The sequence below is a fragment of the Bradysia coprophila genome, unplaced genomic scaffold (genome assembly GCF_014529535.1).
Source record: "Bradysia coprophila strain Holo2 unplaced genomic scaffold, BU_Bcop_v1 contig_391, whole genome shotgun sequence".
In the NCBI taxonomy this organism is placed as follows: Eukaryota; Metazoa; Arthropoda; class Insecta; order Diptera; family Sciaridae; genus Bradysia; species Bradysia coprophila.
In genome coordinates, this window is record NW_023503649.1 from 166,125 (window position 1) to 189,175 (window position 23,051).

Genomic DNA, 23,051 nt, shown 5'->3' on the forward strand with positions numbered 1-23,051 from the left:
TTTTAATTTAATGTATGAAAGCGGGGCAGGGTTTGCTCATTTGTTCATTGATAAAAATAAAAATAAAATTTTGTCTTTTCGTTTTCTGTTTGTTTTTGTTATTTTCTCTGTATAATTACTGTTTCATTACGTGTGATGATGAAATTGTTCAATCATTCATCATCGGTAAATCCTTGTAAAACATTGTAAATCAATAGGATCGTCAAGAGTACATATTCATGGTAGCCAATGATCAATAATTCGAAATAATCGAAGCGATAAAATTGAAGCAAGCAAGATGTTAATTGAACAGTCATCGCATACGCACATAAAGTTTCTGCAATTTTACACTTCATCTTAAACATACCTTTGGCTAAAAACGAACAACCGATGTCACCGGACGAAAAATCCTATTAACTTATTTCAGTTAATCACTTGTGGAAATTGTATACACAGGCTGGACTCAATATTTACATTTTCTGGTTGGTTTAAATTTTAATTACATTCATATTACGTTTTAGGATGTGTCCGATGTCTTTTAGTTAATTGAATATTGTTTGTGTTGGACTGGCATTTCAGAAAAAAGCTCTCAGTTCAAAAGCTCTTTCTTAAAAATGATAAATTTTTATATAAAAAATGAAATACGAGGCAAGGGATGTAATATTTTAATAGAAAAAACCTAAAAGTTCTAAATTACTCATTACAGTGGTCCATAAATAAACGAACGATGAACTAAAACTTTTCAATAATTTTTCTAAAGCACACTTAAATCTATTATATGAAATAAATAAATTAATTTTCACATGTATACGAAAGAATTGACTAAATAACATCGTTAAAAAACTAAAATTTATTGATATTCGTCGTCACTGCTTAATAGCATTGTCTTTTCATTATAATTTTGGCTAATTGTAGCGACTCTTTGGCTGCCTGGCATAAATTTACGTTGATTTCCCAGTGTTTTTGACGCAACATAACCACCGGCCTCCGTACCACTGTTACCGGTTTGACTTTGATTGTTTGGATCATCGGGATCGTAGGATGATACACGAATTCCTCTTGCGCTTTTACCACCTGCCGAAAACAGAGACGTTTACTTAATAAACAAAAATTTTGTGTACAGATAGCGATTATAAAGCTTATAATGAAGAATAATGCTTAGTACTTACGGTTTATTTTACATACAATGGTCACATACATTACAGTGAGTCAGTAATGCGCTTAGCATTTGATGCTACCCATCTACCTATCTACGCTCAAGAAAATAGGTACTGCTAATCGAGCAGCTGGTTTACTATTAATCAATTTTATCGATTGAGTACTGTTTGATGGACACATTTATATAGCGCCAGACACTTCCGGAAACTTCAAAATTTCCCAAGTTTTGTCAACAATCTTCTTAAGTTACGTTCTTTGAGTTCGATTGTTTTAACAATGGAAAAAATATTTTCGTTTAATTTTTTTCAATCGGAAAGAATTGACTTTTAACAGACGACAAGCATATCAGCTGCTTTACTATTACTTCATTTGATATGAGAATTCTTAAGAGGCTGAGTTTCTTTCCGATCAAATGTGTGACTTACTCGTAAAAGAACCGACCCCAAGTGGTTCATTTGTTCCATTTATTCAATTCAATCCATTTATTCCATAAATCTCAGAAGTGCGTCCCTCCACGATCGACCTGTAGTCTATGTAAAAAAATCCAACTTACTACCTTCCAAGTTTGAGTTTTTCAATTTGATCAAATTTCAATTCGATCGAGCCTGTATGAATCGAACTTTACGAAACGAGCGCGGGTTAGGACTGATTTCGAATAAACATAGGCCCATTCATCGCTTAACACATTCAAAATAATTGCGGCTTGTCAACTTTCGGCACCCTGGACTTTACTTAAATAGTCGTCGAATACCTCCAAATAAATTTCTAAAAATCTAGAATTCAGTTTTGGATTTTTAGAAATTTATTTGGAGGCATTCCTCGACTACACGGAAAACTCATATATGCACCCCAGACGAAGAAATCGGGAACAGCTTCACGATTATAGAACATTAGTTGTGTGCTGCATATTGCATATCTGAGGATCATACAATGCCCGCCTAATGAATATTGTTGTTGTGTGCTGGATATTATTTTTCAGCGTGCAGGTCTTAGCTGTATGCCTGTTTTATAATATAAAATGACGCCATTTTTTTCAATTCAATAAACAACCTAATTTATCGTTTAATAGAAGAAATTGATTTAATTAACTTTATCAATATTATTTGCGTTAGCAAAAAAAACGAAAAAATTTTTTCAAAATTTTTTTTTTTATTATTTTCAATTTTATTATTATTTTTTGTTATTAGCCGTAGATTTATATTTAAATTCATCATATTAAATTGCTAACAGAATTTTTTTTTTGCTTACGTTTTTTCCGGTCACCCACCCAAGTACGGACCGCGACCATCGATGCTTAACCTCAGTTTCTGACTGCCAACGACTTTACCACTGCTGCTATACTGCTTGCATATAGTGGCAGTCTTATTTCGAACCGTTGTTACTTTGCTTTATGCAGCACACAGGCATATTTATACCTGCATGCTGAATATTGACTAAATGAATAAAGTCGTCCGTATTTAGAATGGGTTATGCAACAACATTTAATTGAATTTATTTTCTATGAAATGTAGTACTCCTCCCCACTAAGCAATGTAATCGGATATTATTATTTTGATTCTGAGCCTGGTTCTGAATTAGAGGTTTTTTCAATCGTTCTACAAAAAAACTGTTCACATTAATAGTGAGCATCTATTACGCGAATTAATAAATTAAGATTGGCTCACCTAGTTTGTGTATATTACGTAGGTGGAAGCACGGGGTTTCAGGGGGTTTCATTTAGTTTTTTCATGTTGCAGATATTGCAGTGTCAAATTCTGTCCAAGATGTGACATATTTGCAAGGTATTGGCCTTTTTCACAAAGTATAATCAGCGTAACCTTCGTAAAAAGAATCTTGAATCTGACAAGAGTACTTGTGCCAACGTGTAAAAAACAAATGTTCAAAACCCCCTGCTGAACCGTGGCGATCCTCTTGTCAAACGGACAGTACATAAACAAATTCCATCATTTATTGCTGAATACCACCAACTATTTCTGTTAACATTTCAAAAGCCTTTAACACCGAAAATGGATTTAAAAGTTCGTTCGTCAAAATTTCTATTGAAATACATAAATGTAACATTATCATTGCATATTAATTCGGTAAAAATAGAAATAACTTTAAATGAAGAAATAAAATTAGATTTGATAATCATCTTTATGCGTATGTTCTTGAGATCTTCCTTTTATTTCATTAAAACAATAAATTTATTGTTGCATAGTCCAAGTCCATTCTAAATTCAGACGACTTTATTCATTTAGTCAATATTCAGCATGCAGGTATAGTTCGACAGTACCATTTAGTCAATATTCGGCATGCAGGTAAAGTTAAGTAATACATCCCACAACTAATTTGAAGATATAATTCAGCACACAGCAAATATATACCTGGGAACCTCACAATATTCCTACGAGCTGAATAATATTGTTGCCGGAACTATATTTTGAAAATATTCATATTACATGTTTGTTGTAATACAACACACGGGAACATTATTCAGTCTGCAGCAAATATATGCAGCACACAACAAATGTCGAATTTGCCGAATTTTCCGTGTATTTAAGTAAAGTCCAGGGTGCCGAAAGTTGGCAAGCCGCAATTAATTTGAATGTGTTAACCAAGGCAAAGAGTCTTCTAATTTGTTATTAAAATAATTTTCGCACAGATTGACAACGAATGCTAGGCAGATGAATTATCATCAATACGATTGAATATGTCTAATTAGCAAGCCAACTCCACCGATTTACCTGATTGGAAAGCCGGATAAAAACTTAAACGAAAAAATATCTATCATATTATAGGACGGACTGACGACGATGATTTAAATTTGTTGCATTTAGACGCACCTAACATATTTCTGAGAAAATTTACCTAAATTGAGCGATTAAGAGACATTTTATTATTGAGGTAGCGACACGTTAAATCGAATCATAAAGAATTAGATCTTTATACATGTTCCCTGAATTATCTGAATTACAATATATAATCCCCAATCAACTGAAAAGCAAAAACCAGGTCGACAACAAACCAGAATACATAAAAATAACACCAAAAAAGTTGTACTAACATTATGCTGTATTTATCAAAAAAAAAAGAAGAAAATCTACCACAATAAATTAAGAGAAATGGATTTAAAATTATCTTAAATTAAAATCAATTTCCGAAGTAATTCAATTTGACACAAATCCAAATTCAATCACTCCCGAGTCGGATAATAAAATTAACTTAACTATTCAATCAATTTGTTTTATCTTTTTTTGCCGCAAAATTTTATGTTTGTATCACATTAGGTTATTTTTTGTCTTTTGCAGATAATGATATAATAAAAATCATTCCAATATTAAGCACACTGTTAAAATAATACGTAAAATACCAAACATCAATTTCTGAGATTTCAGATAGATAAAGTTTGGCTTATACCATTCAACAGCGGTGAAGATCATAACATAAAAATTGAATTGGATGTGTTAAAACAGAGATCATTTGTTTGTCAATTTCGCACATTATTTTCCGGAGCGGTATAAAATAGGATCCTTACCAGAACCGAATTAATCATTTATGTAACTAGAAATTTAACGGAAAAGAATTCGTGAATTATTTGGAATACGGAACGGATTTTCAAAGTGAGTTAACAAAAAGTTACTGTCGAAATAATTTGAAGATGAAATATGTTCAATCCAACCGTAAAACTGTGAAATTCGATTGTAGGCTGAAACGTTGTTCTAGATATTTTCTCATGTTTTTAAATAAAATCATGAGCAAAGACCGAAATTTGATTTCGAAATTATTTCTTCTTTAAATTGAAAAGTTTCAGTTATAAGTAACTTCCAGTTTCAATTTCACTTTTATAATGATTAATACTGTAGAATACTGACGACGTTTTTCATGCCTTTAAGCAAAGGTCCTTTATTATATAATACTCTGTGTTTATTGGATATATTGCCTATGGCCTATTTCTACCATATGATCTTCACCATAATTTGCTTAAATCAAATTTGTAAAAAATATCAATCAATTAAAAAATAAAAGAAATTTTAAATCATGCGCTCTCGTGCAATTTACAAATTTTTATTTTTTTATAATTTTAAAGTTTTGTTTCATTATAAATTCATTAAATAGTTTTTCTTATTTGAATGCGATCAGCCAACATTATTTACAAAAGCCTTTATGTATGAGCAAGTTTGATAATAAATTAACAGAAAAAAAAAACAATTCAATGTTTTCAGTTAAAAATGTACATCCCAAATATACCAACTCAAATCATTGAGCTGATCTATTGAAACACTCTCCAGAAACAGAATTTTCGTTTAGACGGAGGGTCCGTGTTTATTTTTTTTTACAAATTTTCGTTTTATTTTCAGTAAGAATAATTCGAACATTTTCTTTTCTGTATAATTCTGATGATAAGAAATTCACACCAATGAAATTATGCAGATTGACGAAATACAATATTTCTCCCACTGTTTTTAGGACGGACCCATTTAAGATAAATTCCAATCTGACCAATTAAACTTTGTATCCAAAGTGATTTTTTTTAAATATTTGACATTGCTTCCGTACGTGAAAAAGAAAGGCACATTTTAAGTTGTGGTGGTCAAATCGATGCAAATTAAATACTGTGCCTCTGAGCTAATTTACTTCAACTGTATCTACATTATTGGTTGGCGCTTTGAGGTAAAAGAAAATTAAGTTTCGTTGCAATTTAAGCCCGTCTCAGTAAATACTATTGGCGTGCATTTTAATAATTTTAATTTCTTTTAAATTAACCTTTCATAAACGGCAAGCGTATCACAATGGAATGATTAGATTACATCTGCCTTTTCCTTTGTTTAAACAATTACAATTTTCTTTAATCGCTTTCTCTTGTTATCGATATCGATAACAGAGTTCCGTTTCCGAAAGGTTAAAGGAAAACTATACCATATAATGTAAAAATTGAGTCAAAAAATTTAAAATGCAATGAAAAATCTACATCCAATTGTAGTGTAAAAGTAAATACACATTTCCAAAGATGTGACTACAACTACGGGTAGCTTTACAGTTAATAAAAACCGATTTTGTCGTTGAAACGGAAACACGCAACAATTCCTCTTTCTGGTTCAAATGATGATAGTTTAATATTTTGACTTTATCCAAACGTTTAAAATGAGGCCATTGCGTTTTTATGAGATGTTATCTCAAATAGACGACTTGACAAAACAGGTACATTGCCAAAATGGATGTAATTGTACGGAAGTAACATTTTCGAAACAAAAGATTAATCAAATTTTGGATGCTTGCCGATGAGTAGATTGTGTCGGGGAATCTCACACACGAAGCAAAAAGATCACACTTTTTTAAATCAATTTTTTCACAATCCGAATCCCGTTAAGACTTTGGAGTGTCAGGTATCCCTTGATCTGAACTCGAATTTCGGGTCAATCTGGAACAACTTGAATCTGAACTGACCTGAACTTACCTGAAATCTGAAGACCAGGTAAAAGTCCAGGTAAATCAGGGCAGATTTCAGTGATACCTGAAAAAATCCAAGACATACCTGATGTCTGACCTGATTTATGTGACCATCAGATTTCAGGTAAATTCTGGCCAGGTAAAACATTTCAATCAGTTGTAAATTCTGGCCAGGCAAAACATTTCAATCAGTTCTAATCATATTCAGATAATCTGACCTTCAGATCCTGTTCCGATCCTCATCAACTTAATTTCGCATCTACCAAATTCTGGTAACATGAAATCTTGTGCCAGTTGGCTTTTCACGTTGTTGACGAGTGTGTGGTTTTGGCACCGTATGTCAGAGTTCCCGAGTGTAGATTTAGGTTCGATCCGATATTTTCATTGCATAATAAATTCGATTTTAGTTTCTTGTTTTAAATTAAATTTCACATTAGTTTCACTTCATTGACCTTATTTCATAAGAAATTATCATAAATAAACACAAATTCATTTCACTTCATCTTTAAAAAAAAATCGAAAATCAGGCAGTAGTATTACTAAAATACATACAGACTATCTATTAACACAAAAAAAAATATTTATTTGAAAAAAAAAACGAAAACAATCCTTTTACAAAATCGACAGACGTTCTTGAGTTGAAAAAACAATAAATTTTACTCAATTCATTCAAGCTATAGTAATGCATGTTATAAAAGTCGATGAGATAAAGTTTAAGCATTTCGTGTAATGGATATTTTGGGTAGCTTTTATTTAAAGTTTCTCGTATTGTTGGGACGACGTGACCTCTGGAAATAATAATTTAGATTCAATTACATTTTCGAAGAAAAAATCTTTCGACAATTTCGTTTTGCTCTTTCACAGCTTTCTAATTAGTTTGGTGTTTTTGTTTCATTAGTTGTGATCAAGTGCTCTAAACGATTTCTACGGTGATCAGAATAAAACTGCTAGCGTCTATCGTACGTAAATCATTTGAAATAAATTCTAATGGCACCGTAATCTACTAAAACGAACGGTTAGTTAGAATGCTGATCAGCTCAAAAGTACTTCTTACATCAGCTGTATTTATGACGAAATTACACTACTCTTGGATCGCCGGTAGAATTTCCGTATCACATTTCACTGTTTAACCGATGTGAAGTAAATTTAACTTCAAACAATAAAATTTCATTGGGCAACGTGTGTGAATCTAAACCGGAAGTAACCCGAATATTTGACTTTCAAAAACGCACGTCACTTATGAGCATTAAGAAATAATTTACAAAAACAGAGAATGAAAAAATACTTGTGCTTGCTATAACATCTACCGCGTAAGAACTGATGTGCTGATAGAAAATTATAAAAAAAAGCATGCCAGAGCTGTTCGATTATTATTTGCAACAATCTCGGCTCGCATAAAATCAAAAAAATCAAACCAACAAATGTGCACAACATCTAAACATCCAAATGTCCAAATAAAATTGAAATTCAATTACCTGAACTGTACTGCGTGTACTGTTGATATTGTGGATGGAAATTGTGGATCGCGTCTGTCATAATATCTTTTGGATTCATCGTTTCCTACATTCAAAATTCATTAGAAAAAATGCTTCAGACATAACAATGAACAAAAATGTACCTTCAGGCTGCTGGAAATAGACTGCATAGTTACGGATCGTCCATGAACGTCTGTCATGCAACTTTGAGCATACACCTGTTTGAAACGGAAAATATTTTACTCAAATTTCCAGTTCCATTCAAATGATTAATGTGATGAAAATACCTGATAAGGGAATGCATATCGGAGGGCGATAGCAGCGAATAACATCTCTAGGCAAATAAAGAAATTCTGATACCCAGCTGATACAGTACCAGCTGAGGTGGTAGCTCCATCGCTGACAATAGGCGAAATCACCTCAGCTTTTTCTAGGATAGCCAGACCAACACCTTGCCAGAATGACAAGAAAATCACCGATTTAACAGTGCAAAATTTAAGTACAGGTTCAAATGGAGTCAGTAGATCGCGTGTGGCAAAGTAAAATAAGTACAACCCGTAAAGAGCGAGCGAAACGGAGATATTATAAATGATTGTTATGTAAATGTAACCACCATTCGCACTGTAAAATAAGAACATCATTTAGATTTAGACAGTTTGAGGCATGAGTAACAGCAATAAATTTTTTTACCTCCAATCACCATCATGGTAATGACCGAAAATTTGCAAAAATATTATTACAAATGCCATCAGAGGTTTAACCAAACAAAATTGCAACGTCGCTTGTTTGCAGAACCGTAAAAATCCGATGGTGTAAGTTTTACCTACGTATAAAGAAGGTGATAATTAAGTCAGAGAAAGCAAAAATAAATGACGCAAAATACAAACCTCCCAGACAACATGTTCCATAAAGACATGATGATTTTATCGGTTTGCCACGGATTTCTGACATAATATTACCCTCACCACCCAAGTATTCATAACAAAGGGAAAGGAAATTGTATATTACAAATGCTGTAAAGGAAAATAAACGAAAATCATTTTCATGTGAACATCCTTTTCAATCATAAAGCGTAATGTGAAAGTCGAACGTATATAACAAACCTTCGTAACAATCTCTGACAGTGAAAAAATACACGTACACACTTTCTGAATTGAAAAACAGTAGACTTATCCACGAATATGTTGCATATATTGGAACAATGAACAATATTCGCACAATCCATCTTTGTTCCTGTGGATTTGTATACCATCTCAAGTGCTGGTAGATCTGAAAAGAAGGGAGAGCAAAATTGGTTATCTTCGCTGCTTCATTTTTATGTAAGCAAATTCTAAGAATGACTGTAAATTGAAGATGCCGTCGAAAGTTATTGTATTAAAATCTGTAAGGAACATTGAGTAAAACGATAGGTAGGGTAAATAATAAAAATTTGATTTTAAACGAATTTAACGAATTTTAAGAAACAGCTAGATTATTGACAACGAATAAGGTTCTCTCAATATACCAAGATGTACAGTACTGTAATGTACTGAAGTACAAGATTTTGTGTTATCATTAGGCGGACCAGAGCATATTTTTGGAAAACCAAATTTTTCAACCATTTCGAACGGTTTTGGCAGCTGCTGAATCAGCCTTGTGTTTTAACTGACTCTCGATTATTTCTTGACACTATCAGGTTTCAAATGAAGACGAGCATGTCTAATTTGAAAGATGAGAGCGTCAATAATCAAACATAAATCATTGAGAGCCGGCTAAAACATAAGGCTGAGCTCAAGAGTTGCCAAAACAGTTCGAAATTATGGAAAAATTCGGTTTTTGGACATTCGCAGTTTTTGGAATTTTTTAGCAATTTTTTGGAAATTTTGGAAAAAAATGTCCAAACAAATTTCCAAAAATAGGCCCTGAGGTGGACCAGGAGATGTAACTTTTACGATTATACGGTGAGCCTATTGCAGTTTGTAAAAGGTTAAATGGCATCGAACAGTTATGATGAAATAAAATGAACGTCTTCATCTGTTTACAAATGTTTGCGCTATGCTCAAATTATATGTTCAACAAGTATGACATTTTCAAATTTTTGTCTCCAAAACCCTGAATCATTATCCAAAAACAAATACATTTTTGTATCAGCATCAGCACGCGTTTGAAATGTGCCTTTGTGATAACAAACAATTGTTTGTATATGTAACTTGCTTAGCTCGAACCAAAAAATTATCTTTTTATTTTTAAATTAATCTTGCGACTGAGAAAACCAGATCTCGATTGTCAAGGGACACGACTTTAATGTTCTATTTTCCTTTCATTTTTATAATGAAAAATTATGTTTTTGCCTTGCATATCGATAAGTAATCTACAGTAAAGTCCATTTTACATGTTTGAATAAACAAACGATAACAAGCAAATCAATTTATAATTTCCCATTTATAATAATTTGGATGTTTTTTTGCAAAGTTAATAAGACACATTTGCGATCTGGCTTTTCTTAAATCCAAGCAATATGCTTTTCACTTTCACATGGCATTTGACACATTTGGCAGCTACTTTCGAAAGTGTTTTAGTTTAGATCCTTCAGATAGGATGTAGCCTAGAGAATTATTATTATTATTCGGTATTATCCCTAGCTTTAACAACTTATTTATAGAATTGAGAGTTAAGTGAAGATATTCACTTGACAAGAAGAATAAACAAAATGTTTCAGTTTCCATTAAAATAAATTGAAGTTATTCGATCTTCAACGTTCACGCTTCTTGTAATTTATTATAAACGACAAGTCACCAGTTCACAGAAAGCAAACAAGTTATTAATTTAAACAATTTTTTTTATATATTTTTATGCGACACATATCGATTTTTCTTTGACCATCCCCTATGGTGATTCGGTTCGTGCTGATGTTGTTTTTTCCATTTATATATATGTACTCAAAAGATGGAACAGTATCAAAAGAAAAGCTATAAGCCTTATATGTATACCGATAATACAGGTACTTTCTGCTTTCAGCTGACACAATATTGTGTCGAGTTGGAAGTATTATTTCGAATCACAGAAGCCAAGCCGACATTGGTATGCTTTCCGCTTTCGTGTTAATTTTATCGAAATTGAATTTAAATATAAGAATGACGTGACATCCACATTTCACGTTTTATCAAAATAAAATTCTTTTCAAGACATTTGCCAAACAGTATAAGGAAATGTTAACTTATTTTATCTGAATTTTATGAATTTAATAAAATTTCGTTGTCGAAATTCATGTCTGATTTGTTTGGTCTGGTATTCCTGACTTTTAATAAATAATTCCTGCTGATAAAAATAAATTAGCTCTCAGTTGAACGTACGTAACGCTTAACTGCAAAGTGAATGTTCGCAATTCAAACTTAGGTGTGCCACATAAGTGGAAGTAGTTGTGCGACTGTAAACTTTTCCACTATCGACGAGTAAGAATTAAACTTGGACAAAATGATAAAAATAAATCGATTGTTAGCACCAATTACACACAACGAAGTCTCATTTATTTTTCATTTCTATTTTTCTATTTCTGCTTCGCAGTCGATATTTTTAGTCAGTGTGTCGTATACGAATCAATTTCAATAATTTCAATCAATTCTTATGGACGACACACAAAAAAAGAACTTTAACATCCACACCATCAATATGGTATCAAGTGGTGTCTTTTCATAAAAAATGGTTTGTTTGTTTTTATCGTTAAAAAAAGCCTTAAGTTGAAATCTCCCCGCAAACAACCGACATGGATTTAGTGACGAAAACGAGAAAATAAAGTCCGGAAATGTATTGATTTTTATCAAAATTTCTTTTTAATGTTCCATTTTAGTTTTTGCATGCAAAACTTGGAAACGTTTCATCGATCCAAACAGTTGGATTTATTTTAAATGTGATGCTTCTTGTCGTCCGCTTTGGAACAGCACGTTTAGGGTAAATGTGATTGCTTCCTGAGTTGATCTTAAATACAAGAGGATATTTCAGATATCCAGTTTCTTTATTGATTATTTATCAATTACATACCTCTTGTTGAACACATGAAAAAGCATGTCAATGTGCGACGTGCGTACTTATATCAAACAAATCGAGATTGATGATTTGATTTGATTTCACACAGATGTTTCTTTGGATTATTGGTCATAAAAAAAATGGATTTTGGAATTTTAATATAAATCTTCAGCTTAGCATGTCATAAAATGTGTTTCAAAAGAAAATTAATTTTTAGATTTTTGGAGCATGCAATAATAACGTCCACATTTTTCAGTGCTGCCAGTAAATTTAAATCGTCGATAATTCGACAAATGTTTATCTTATGAAGTCCAATGTGCGTTCTGTCTCCCAGTCTTCCTAATTAGGCCCATACACACATTTTGCTGCTTAGAATGCAGTTTTGTCGAGTTATCGATGGTTTAAATTTACTGACAGCACTGAGAATGTGGACGGCATTATTTCACGATGGCGAAACTATGTCCAAACTGAGATAGACAGTTTTATCCACACAATATGCAAACGCATTCAAACTTTCTAGCATCAACAAAAGGTGGATTCTACCCAGAAAACCGATATTTCTAGAATCATTAAAGTCAATGACATGTACTAATATGCAAGTTATATAAGTTAGTCAATCAAAAATTAGGCTCAGAAATCAAGATTCTGGAAGTTTTCAGGCCATGAAGCCTGATCTCGACAATATTTTGCTGCTACTTTTGTCCATTGATCAGCTGTGATTTTAACAAGCAATTAGTAGAGCCTACAGAGACCTCACCGGGAACCTGAAACTTTGAGTATCAGGTCTCAGGTATAATATATCATACTTGAGCTAAAACAGGTCGGTCCATGGTCAGGGCATTGCTAATGTATTTTAAGTTATTCTTCAATCATCAATTCATCGCATAGAAAATTGTTTGGTCCAAAAAGCACAAATCTTTCGCAATCAAAGAACATAAACAATTTCTTCGAAAAATAGCGCAAATCAGAACAGTTAGCTTGCTACGCTCAATGGGCAACATAAATAGTAAAATAACAGATTCCCTTAATTTCTATTTTACTTTCATGCAACCGTCCAAACATATATCAAACGAATCGCTTAATTAGCATGAATTAATTCTTTTTATGATGGCTACACAATTCGATATTCGATTTGCTTGCAAAATTGGCTGGTTATGTATCGCGTCTTTCCACATTCTATTTCATTTTCGTTTTAGTGTATATTGTTTCCAGTTCTTCTTTACCAATTTTGTTATATTTATTTTTAAACCGTTTAGAGAGATGATATAATTCCCAACGTATTATGTGTACCGTGTACTGTATATATACATAGACACTCACCTATAAATCATACATTCACATTTTAGGAGTCATTGAACGCTCATCTATCAACAATTTCGGTTTACCATAATGTAATGAGCATAGAAATGCCCAACCTCCAATGGAATATACATTGTTTCATTCACGAGTAAAAATGGGCAATAAAATAAATTCAAAACATTCGATTCTGATGAGTAAAAAATTCATTGTTCGTGTTTCGCACAACTTCTGATCAAAATGTTGTGTTGTGCGTACACTGGTAGCAGAGAGTAAATCAGCCGATTGATAATAATAATTTACAAATTTTCATTTCTGTTTTGATGAGAACTGTTGCAACACTACAACGCTTATAGTATATATAGTAGCAATTAATGGCGCTCGGTTTGATTCTGTTTGAATCTGTTTCACATTGAAATATTAGCTCGTTTATACGCTTTATGCGCAACGCAATTAAACTCGCTTACCTTGATGGAAGCCAGTAATTTGACCGATTAAATACCTACATTTTTCACCTAGCCTGATGCAGAAATTTTTGTATAAACATTTTTGGCAACAGAAGTTCATTGAAAGAATAATCTTTTCAATGCGAATTTAAAGGTCACATACGTCTTCCCTCCAAATATATGCAAGAGGTCGTAGTGTGTAGTTTCATAGGAAAACCTTTTTTTGGCGATTTGACCTACGATGTACTATGATTGTGTTGAATGTTGACTCAGTACTAAGTTACCAAGTTAGTGAATATGTGAAACGAAAGATTTTTGGACATAAAAATGCTTGGCAAAAACAAGCGACAATAAAACGTGACTTCTGAATAAAATAGTGAATTAAAAATTGGTAACTCTTTGAATCATATGATGAACAAATTCGCTAAAATTAGTCATCTAATTGAAAATATAATTTTTGAAGTTTACCTTGGCAAAATTGGTTGTTAATCTTGATAGCATGAAATCATCATATGTTTTTCAAGCAATAAAACGATTCTTATGTTTCAGTCTTTGAACGTGTATCTGTATGTCATATAACGTTTCAGTCTGTTAGTTATTTAGTTTAAAGTGTCGCATAGTGTTATGCAAAATCTAGCACTTTATTTGTTTAAACATTTATTTGAAAATACATATTGCCCATTGCTTACGTTTGACGTTATTGTCAAAACAACAGATGGCTTGCCGTTTTAATTAAAATAATAAGAATACACTCGAGTACGTACTGACGTTTCGGCTTATATGAGTGTATTGTAATTTGTACGTTGTTCTGAGTGTGCAGTAGAAATTGTAATCAAACACAAAAAATAAATTGAAATTGTTCGTTCAATGTAATCTTATCAGCTAAAAATGTTATTAATTTCTCTTATCGAAATGTATTGACTATTAGTTCCCATCAAATATTTACATTTTTCAATTTTTTTTTATTGAAAATTCAAACGAAAAAAAAGTGTTCAAACAACACCAATCGTTTAGATGCCACAAATTTCAGACACAACCTTCTAAATCGTGATTAATTTCTATGGTAGCTGATAGAGCATAAAATGGAAAATAAAATATTCAGACGAACCTGTTGACATGTTAAAAATAATGCCACCCACACGAAAGCCCCGGCGATGCCTTGCGCAGTTTTTGTTTGTAGAAAAATACCATCTCCAACATGGCTCAGCGGGTCCATGGCAAGTGCGGCAGCTGATGTCTCCGTTACTCTTACCATAAGATTAGGAGTTTTTGTTGTAACATTCAAAACGGATTCTGTAGGCAGCACAGACATGCTATAATTCTGAAAAAAACCAGTAGAAAGGGAAACATTATTTTTCGATGAATTTTTCGAATTTAGTGTAATCTTAACGTGATACAGGTTATAAAATATTTCTTTTCTAATATTTTCTTGCCTATTAATTCAACTGTGGGGATGGGAAGACAATTACGTTGTGAGAATGATACAACTTCCAGGATACGGCTCAAGGTTCTTTGAGGATAAAAATATGTTTAGAGCTGCTAATAGTACTTGAAAAGACTGTATCAATTTGATCAGACGAGAATCATACGAGTCATTTTAAAACGAGATTAATTACCAGGGGGTAACACATATTGCAACGTATTTATAAAATAGCTGTAGCTGTTCATGCACACGCAATGTGAGGTAACAAAGTTAATGATTCCAATGGGATGACAAACTTTACACATTTTTTCTCGTCGACTTCATTCATTCATTTCTACATTAGCCTGTTTCTTGTAATTATAGAAATGCAAATGGCATTCGACAATTATATCTACCTTTCTGTTTGTTCAATATTGACAGTAATTAATTAATCATGAAGCTCGTTAAAAACATACGAGACGTATATTTGGCGCAATAGGAAAAATTCAGACGTACAACAGAAATATCCATCTGTTATTGTAATTTTGAGGTAGCAACTACAGAAATGTATGTGACAACGGAACCAATTCACTCGATTGTTGTATGAGTATATTTTCATCCAATCATTAGTCAATCAATTTCATTCTTAAGAACTGAACAGGTATGATTTAAAAACGATTCCGAACCGGGGATGTGACCTCTGCATTGAAGAATTAATTTGTTATGTATGCAATGGTCGCTGATTTAATGATTGAATTTCTGTGCAAAGAAAGTCAATTTCTGATGTGGTGCATCAATTGCGAAACCATAGAATGTTGTTTTGCGACAAACTGAAATAATAACACCATGTGCATACAAGCCGCATAACCAGTAACCAGTATACTTGAAGGTAATATTAATCGAGTCACGCACTATACAAAAATGTTATTCGTTCAATTGCATTTATTCAAATTCACAACTCAACATTTTGCAGAAAAATAAATGTTTTTCTTGTCATGTGTACCATACACCTTGCTAAATGCTAAATATTTGAAATCAACAGATCGTACGAATGAAATTTAGCACCTTTTGACTTTAAGTGCTCAACTCATTTAAAGGAAACATAAAACTCGTCGAAATTGTTTCACATTGTTGTTAACTCTAATGGCTCTAATGTGTCATAAAAGAAAATAAATTTCTATCTCAAGCATAAAACAATTTTGGTATCTACTTTCAGATAAGGAGATAAAATGTTGATTCTTTCAAATAAAAACGAGTTACATCATACACAACAGAACAACTTTCAGCTTCCTCTCTTCGTTAATTGTTTGGCATTAAGTTAAAATTGATTCAATTTATCGTGAGTTATATGATCGTATCACTCAATAAAAACACAAACGCTAAACAAAACGAAAAAAACCTGAACAGAAAAATTATAATGACTTCGATATAGATTCAAATGTGTCTGGTTCGCCGTTCGTATGTTATTTTGTTAGTTACGAGTATACACAGCACCGTATACGTCAAATTATCAATATTTAATATAATTATCGCATTGTGACACAACTGTAAAAGCGATAATGATAACAAAATGTTGAGACAATTTATTACCAACTTTACACGATACGGATGAGAACAGTAATTGTAACTTCAAAAAAGAAAACTTTTGAGTCTGGTATTTCCATTAATTGAATTGACTCAATCGGATTCATGGAATTGCTTATCACACAAATTAAATAGCCTCGCATTATACACCCGAATATACAGTTGTAATGGTACAATAATTACAGTAGGAGGATTACAGCTTTTTTTTAACCATTTAGCAGACGCGATAATAACAATTAAATCTATTACTTCTTTTGTTTAATGTCTATATGAGACCATATACTAACATCTTCTTTTGCGACCTCTTATTTTTGTAATTGCTGCAGATAACGGTTGAATTGTTTCTGTCGAGCTATTCAAATCAAACTCCATGTCATACGCCTACGAACTGAAATCGCAGCTACTGAACAATGCGCTAATTTCGGATTTCGTGTAAGGCAATATGGTAACATACAAAAGCATAACGACAGCATTAAAACGTTTATAAATAGAAAATATCGTAATTTATGCACCGATTTGAAACACATTCAATTGGATTTCGCCACTGTAAGACCGTTACATGTGTTTAATTGAAGAGTTTTTTTTATGTCTTGTTCGTCTAAACAATGTTTTATTACATTTCCACCCAAAAAATACAAGATCGATACTGTAACCTCCACCACAAGTTTAAGAAGAACCGCTAGCACACATGGTATCTACGCAATATATGGATTTTGTAGGTAAATAACGAATTCAAGTGTTTTGGTTACTGTATACTCCAAATTTCGACTGTGCTATAGAATAATAACGCACTGACGACACTTATTTCTCAACCATATGGAACGCGAACGTCATAAATGCTTATTATTTTCCTGTCGTGTTATTGTAACCGAAAAGAAAATTACTACACCAAAACGACCAAAACTCTTGTTTTCGAAAAGGTCAACAAAACATTGATTCATGTAACCAGGGGATTATCTCGAAATGTTACTAAAATTGAGTCATCCACAATCGTGAAACGTATTAAAGGTATACCTTAGGTGTCGATTAATTTTGGAAGTAAAAAATATCGTTTGGTAAAAGTATAACTAAACTAATAAACGAAATATGTCAGGGCCAATCTCACGAAATCGTTCCAAAACAAGAGAAATATTCTTTATTTGAAGTTGTCACAATTAAAAATATGAAACAATGAAGTAAAATTGCGAATTTACCTGAAATTGCACAACTCAATATTCTCGAGGCAATTCTTTTATTTATTGTAATATCCGTCTTATATTTTGCGTTTCTTTCTTTCTTTTCTTTTTTTTTAATAATCACACGTAAAAATCACTCAATCAGCACTTTCACCAAATTTTCACAATCCAAGTCCAAGTCGCTGTATTCACATTACTTCTTCAAAAGTTTTTTGTACGATCATTATCACGGAAATCTAAGTTTTCTACAGGCAGAACTTAAAAAACACAATTTAATTCTTTCACCTTTGTAACAACGACGGAATGTCAAAAAACTGTGGCCATTATGGAAACGAGTACTGAATACACTGAACTAGAATAAATGATTGAACAGAGTAGTTCGGTTAAAAGGTGGCTATGTGGCGCTAGTGTGACAGTTTAGCAGTGTTGACAATAATATTGCTTATCACGTAAGCGGAATATATTCAAAAACGTAGAATGAAAGAATTGCCTTGCGGACTAGACTTTCTTCGATTGATCTATTAACGGAGTCATAAATAAGAGACAAGCTCTGACTAATGTTAGCAGTTCGATTTTAAAATTATATTCGTGCTGGTTGACATGAATATGGCCTTTTTCCACGCATTAAAATTTTACAAATTACAAATTTTGAGGCACACAAATGTAGGCAGGCATGCGACTCACTATTTTCAAAGATTTTGAAAGACAGTCATTGTTTAGCTACGTTCTCACACTATTCTCACTTTTATTCACTTATTTCGACGAGAATGTCAAAGTTATTTTAACTTATTTAGATTCTTCGAAATTCAATCCACTCGGTCTCTGAGAGCTGGAGTATATTTTTTGTGATGAACGAGACTTTCTAACGAGCCCACACACATCAATTCCCGAATCGTTTTCTTGACATAGTAGCCACTCAAAATGTACCTTAAATCTTGGATTTTTGCTCTAAAATCGACCTCTAGCAACAGAAAAATTCTCTTGTATTAACTATTCAAAACAGTGTTAGTCACAGGTCACCTGACTTTCCTGAAATTCTCTGGGTAAAACAGAATTTTTCTCGTAATTTAAGCTCTCGGCATGAAAATGAATGATTTGTTCAACGAGGGAAGAAAAGTTGAAAATTTTATTTCTACGTCTGTGGCCAGAGCGAAGCGAGACCACAATTTAAATAATTTAATCAAAGTGAATGATTTATACAACTAAACGGTGAAAAATCAAAAATGACCATTTCTTGCATTTCATCAACGCGCTTCAAGCAAAAGTGCTTCTAATGACAGGTGTTAAATATTTAGTATGAAAATTTGTTCCAAAATTTACACTGTCCAGTTTCAGTACTCATGCTCGAAGTACGTTGATTCCATTGAATAAAAAGAATTGATTTTGTTTTGCGGTTTTTATTAATGAAAACAGAAAGTAAATTAATAGAAGTGAATTCATGTTAATTACTGGTAAATGAATTTCAATTATTTCGAAGCAGTTCAACAGATTCAAAATATAACAAAATTAAAGGAAGACAAATTCAAAGCAAATAACTCAAAAGAACAAAATGAAAAAAGTCCAAAGCAGTTCGAAGGATCCAAAATATCAAAAATGCTCAAAATTATACAGAAAAGTAAAACAAAGTAACAAAACTAATCCATTCGCTTTACGATGTTACTTAGTTGTTGTGTCAGACTTAGATTACCCTTAACGAGACTCGCAGCTCTGGGTATAATATTTTTCAATGCTTTCTCATCGAAGCCGCGGCACATTGAGTATTTATCCAAAACATCAATAAATACCGACAATAATGCCGTACCAGGTGCGTCGACGACTTGTTGTAACAGTTTGTACATTGATTCCGTACGGATAGTCCCGTATAAGTAGTATTGCTTCAACGTGTCAACGAAATACAGAGCATCCGTTTCAATCATTATTTCAAGAAGAACGTCATAACACTTTCTGCTCTTGCTGCAGTAATCGGTTATGGTGGTTAGGGCTTCCATTTTCGACGAACCATAAAATACCAGCCCACTGAACACAAACTTAAGAGATGCAATGTCCCGTTCTTCACATTTGCTGATTGCTCCTATCAGAATCGATCTCATTTTTCGTTTTCCGAGCACTTCGCACATCGATGGAAAGTAGACGAGGAAAGCTTTTTTGGTTCTCAAAACGAAATTGAAATACATGTATTTCACGGTCTCGTCATTTAACAGCATCAGTTTGTGATAAATGTCCCGAGCAGGTGGCAAGCTGTGGTTCCATTTGCATACGCCGCCAATGCACTGGTCATTCAAATATTTATGGCATGGTTGATTGAATAAATGGAACACTTTTTGTTTGAGTGCAACACCTTTCGTCAATGTTGTATATGGTGTCCGGCCAACTGCACCCTTACAGTGTGACGAAACTGACGCTGAAACTCTGCAAAGAGAACAAAGGCAATATTTTCATAAAACGTTCTTCTAGTGTTCTTTAAGATCAGACTCAATTTCTTAATCTTCTCTTGTATCAGAAATTAATCTTGAGTAATCTTGTACTTACGATCGTCTTTGGTCACCAGTGATCTCTCTTTCATTCGACACCATTCTTCGATATCCACTTGACGAATGAGATTTCTGGCTTTGGACATTGTGAAAGGTTGCTGCGCCACTTCTAGTTTCACAAACGAAAATACATTCGCTTTCATCGTTATTTTCGTCACTTCTGTTTGAATTGCAATTGTTGGCCACATTATTCTGAGACTGGATGCTGTTTCGAAAAGTTACACTGGATGTGTTACCATTACATGGCATGCCTGCTTTCTGTAGTTCAAGTATTGAAATATCCAATAATTCTTCAAGAGATGCGGCGCTCATCGACATTTTTTCGACTCGTGGATCAAAAACGGCGTTTGATGTCAGATTTGGGCGATTTTCTCGATGTGTTTCAACCATTATTTCATCGAAAGGACCATCCGACTCAACATATTTGGCCAGCTGGAAAGCATCGTCTTCCTTAAATGGGAAAATGTTCATGTGATCGAACGTTCTCTTTTTCATCTGAAGTCTGTAAATCGAAACCATTCAAGCTCGTACAGCTTCAATTGCGGTTCTTTGCTGTTCTTACCATATCCGTAAAACCTGCAAAATCTTCATCCTCAATAATATCACTCAAATCCATTTTACTGTTAGCAGACGATTGAGGGCCACAAGAGTTTTGGCATTTATCCATCGAGTCAGCATTGGATGTTGACCATTTTTTCATGTCGCTTACAGGTTTCAGGCTATGAAATCGATTCTTTTTGTTGCTTGCTGAAGATCCTGCCTGTTTGCTAACTTTGGAAATGTGCGATTGGAGCCCATATTTACGCTTCGGCTTTTGTGATGCAACAGATTTGTGTCGTAAAGGTAAATATTCCTTTGATGTCATATTTATAAAACGAACGTTAACTCAAAATGACAATGCGTGCATAAAGTTTGAAGTATTCGAACAGCGTTGAAAATCGTCATTTAAGAGAGGGACTAACATTGGTGGCGCTCAGAACAAAACAAATATTTTGCAGATAGAGTAGAAGGGATTTTGCTATTGTTGTATATGTGACTCTTGTTGAAAACAAGAGAGGGATAACGAAAGTTTGTGCAACATGAAGTTCTTTCTTGCAGATGGAGTTTATGACCTACAGTTTTCGATATTTCATTGTATCAGCACAGCACTGCTACTATTTTCTATGTTCGTACTAGTAGCAGTGCTGTGATGTGATATCAGCGATGTTTCTTTACTGTCATAGCACTGCTACTAGCACGAACACTGTTTTAACTATAATGTTTATGCCAGAGGCAGTGATGTTTTACTATACATCTGTTACGTTTCGATGACTACTTTTCAAAATCTTCTTAGACTGCCAGTATATCACCAGTATTTTATCTTGTAATGATGATAATAATTATTAAATTTTGTGTCGTGTAACGGCTCAGTGGAAACGACTCAAGATGACTAGACCACGCTAGTCTCTGACCGCCTATGGAACCGGAGGTCGAAACAGTAACTTTGTCTCTCTCTCGCTTTACGCGCCAACCAGGTAAGTGGTAATGGACAATCACACAAAGAGCTGTCCCTCAATTGGCGTACAGTCCGAATAACTACGTTATTCAGTTTCTAACTACACATTCAAAAGAAAATTGGATTTTTCATCCGATTACCTGATAGATTCACCAAAACACTGGCATGCTTGAACAAAGTGATTGTTGATCCGAGGCGAAGCCTTCAGAGTGTGAAGATCACACTGGACTTTCAAATTTTTATCCCTTGTCATGTAAATAACCATTGAGTATAGTTTGCTGATCCAAAGCGATTCCGAGGTCAATAAAATCACACGTTTTCGTTGTGTTACATGCGGTCGTCTCAAGAAGTGCTTGAAGCATGAAAAGTACAGTTTTTTAATCTTTCTTCCAAATTTTTATTTTGACGAGTTGGAATACCGAGCTATAACATTCCTAAAATATAAATTTGAAACCACTGACGTAATTTACTAATTCAATCCATTGGCTCACTCAAAATTCAAATTCTGAAGCGTAGTTAATAATTCCACAGTTTCATACGTTACATTCAACTATATTCACTCTTTGTAGTAAGGCTTACGACAGGTCAGGTCAGGTTGACCTGAAATTGAAAATTTGATTGACCTGGCCTGACCTGAATTTTCAGGTCAAGACCTGAAAAAACCTGAAATGACCTGATGACCTGAAATTGAATTTCTGATAAAAGCTAAACTACTTAAAATCAGGTAATTTTACAAATTTTACATGCTGTATGCTGTTTCCTTTATTCTTGATACGGAGTTTTTTTTCATCACTTTTGTTAAGAAAGGACCTAAATTACGGTATGTACATTTTCATGCTTCTAATATGCAGTGAAAAGTGTAAATTGTATTCTGGAAGATGTAATTGAAAAAAGTTCATCTTCGTACCGACACTTGACAAAAGAATCGTTTTCTTTTTAGTGATAGAGGATATGTAACGCGTATGCAATTACCAGAATTGTCTTCGTACAATTTATGGGAACCGATAAATGTGCATTTTTACGAATCGTATGTTTTTTTTGAAATTGAATTTATATAGAGATTTTTTGCATACAATTA

The 23,051-nt window shown here is 33.2% G+C and overlaps 2 protein-coding genes across 4 annotated transcripts; both read right to left on the minus strand.

The window, feature by feature from the left end:
* On the minus strand, positions 1-18,305 carry LOC119082185 (transmembrane protein 184B-like). Of its 3 annotated transcripts, none has more exons than XM_037191607.1 (9): positions 17,966-18,305; positions 14,895-15,107; positions 9,146-9,311; positions 8,930-9,055; positions 8,733-8,865; positions 8,330-8,663; positions 8,186-8,260; positions 8,043-8,127; positions 1-1,053 (listed from the first exon to the last, which is right to left on the minus strand). In XM_037191607.1, exons 2-9 carry the CDS (start codon positions 15,096-15,098, stop codon positions 830-832), a joined length of 1,347 nt encoding a protein of 448 aa, XP_037047502.1. In that variant the 5' UTR covers positions 15,099-15,107; positions 17,966-18,305; the 3' UTR covers positions 1-829. The 3 variants fall into 3 exon arrangements, with proteins under 3 accessions (XP_037047502.1, XP_037047503.1, XP_037047504.1); XM_037191608.1 differs by lacking the exon at positions 17,966-18,305 and adding an exon at positions 16,456-16,614 and having other exon boundaries at positions 604-1,053; XM_037191609.1 differs by lacking the exon at positions 1-1,053 and adding an exon at positions 5,877-7,355 and having other exon boundaries at positions 17,966-18,304.
* A 1,023-nt stretch (positions 18,306-19,328) lies between these two features.
* LOC119082162 lies at positions 19,329-21,416 on the minus strand. Its single transcript, XM_037191570.1, has 3 exons — positions 21,041-21,416; positions 20,477-20,928; positions 19,329-20,356 (listed from the first exon to the last, which is right to left on the minus strand). Exons 1-3 carry the CDS (start codon positions 21,341-21,343, stop codon positions 19,582-19,584), a joined length of 1,530 nt encoding a protein of 509 aa, XP_037047465.1. The 5' UTR covers positions 21,344-21,416; the 3' UTR covers positions 19,329-19,581.
* Between the last annotated feature and the right edge of the window lie 1,635 nt (positions 21,417-23,051).

Excerpts from the sequence above, each read along its gene's own strand:
- LOC119082185 (XM_037191607.1), bottom strand. The coding sequence starts at position 15,098 with ATGTCTGTGCTGCCTACAGAATCCGTTTTGAATGTTACAACAAAAACT. Across the intron at positions 8,261-8,329 it reads GATATGCATTCCCTTATCAG|GTGTATGCTCAAAGTTGCAT; the intron begins GTATTTTCATCA and ends CGTTTCAAACAG. Across the intron at positions 8,128-8,185 it reads CTATTTCCAGCAGCCTGAAG|GAAACGATGAATCCAAAAGA; the intron begins GTACATTTTTGT and ends TTTTGAATGTAG.
- LOC119082162 (XM_037191570.1), bottom strand. The coding sequence starts at position 21,343 with ATGACATCAAAGGAATATTTACCTTTACGACACAAATCTGTTGCATCA. Across the intron at positions 20,929-21,040 it reads TTGCAGGTTTTACGGATATG|GAAGACGATGCTTTCCAGCT; the intron begins GTAAGAACAGCA and ends TTCCCATTTAAG. Across the intron at positions 20,357-20,476 it reads ACTGGTGACCAAAGACGATC|AGTTTCAGCGTCAGTTTCGT; the intron begins GTAAGTACAAGA and ends TTCTCTTTGCAG.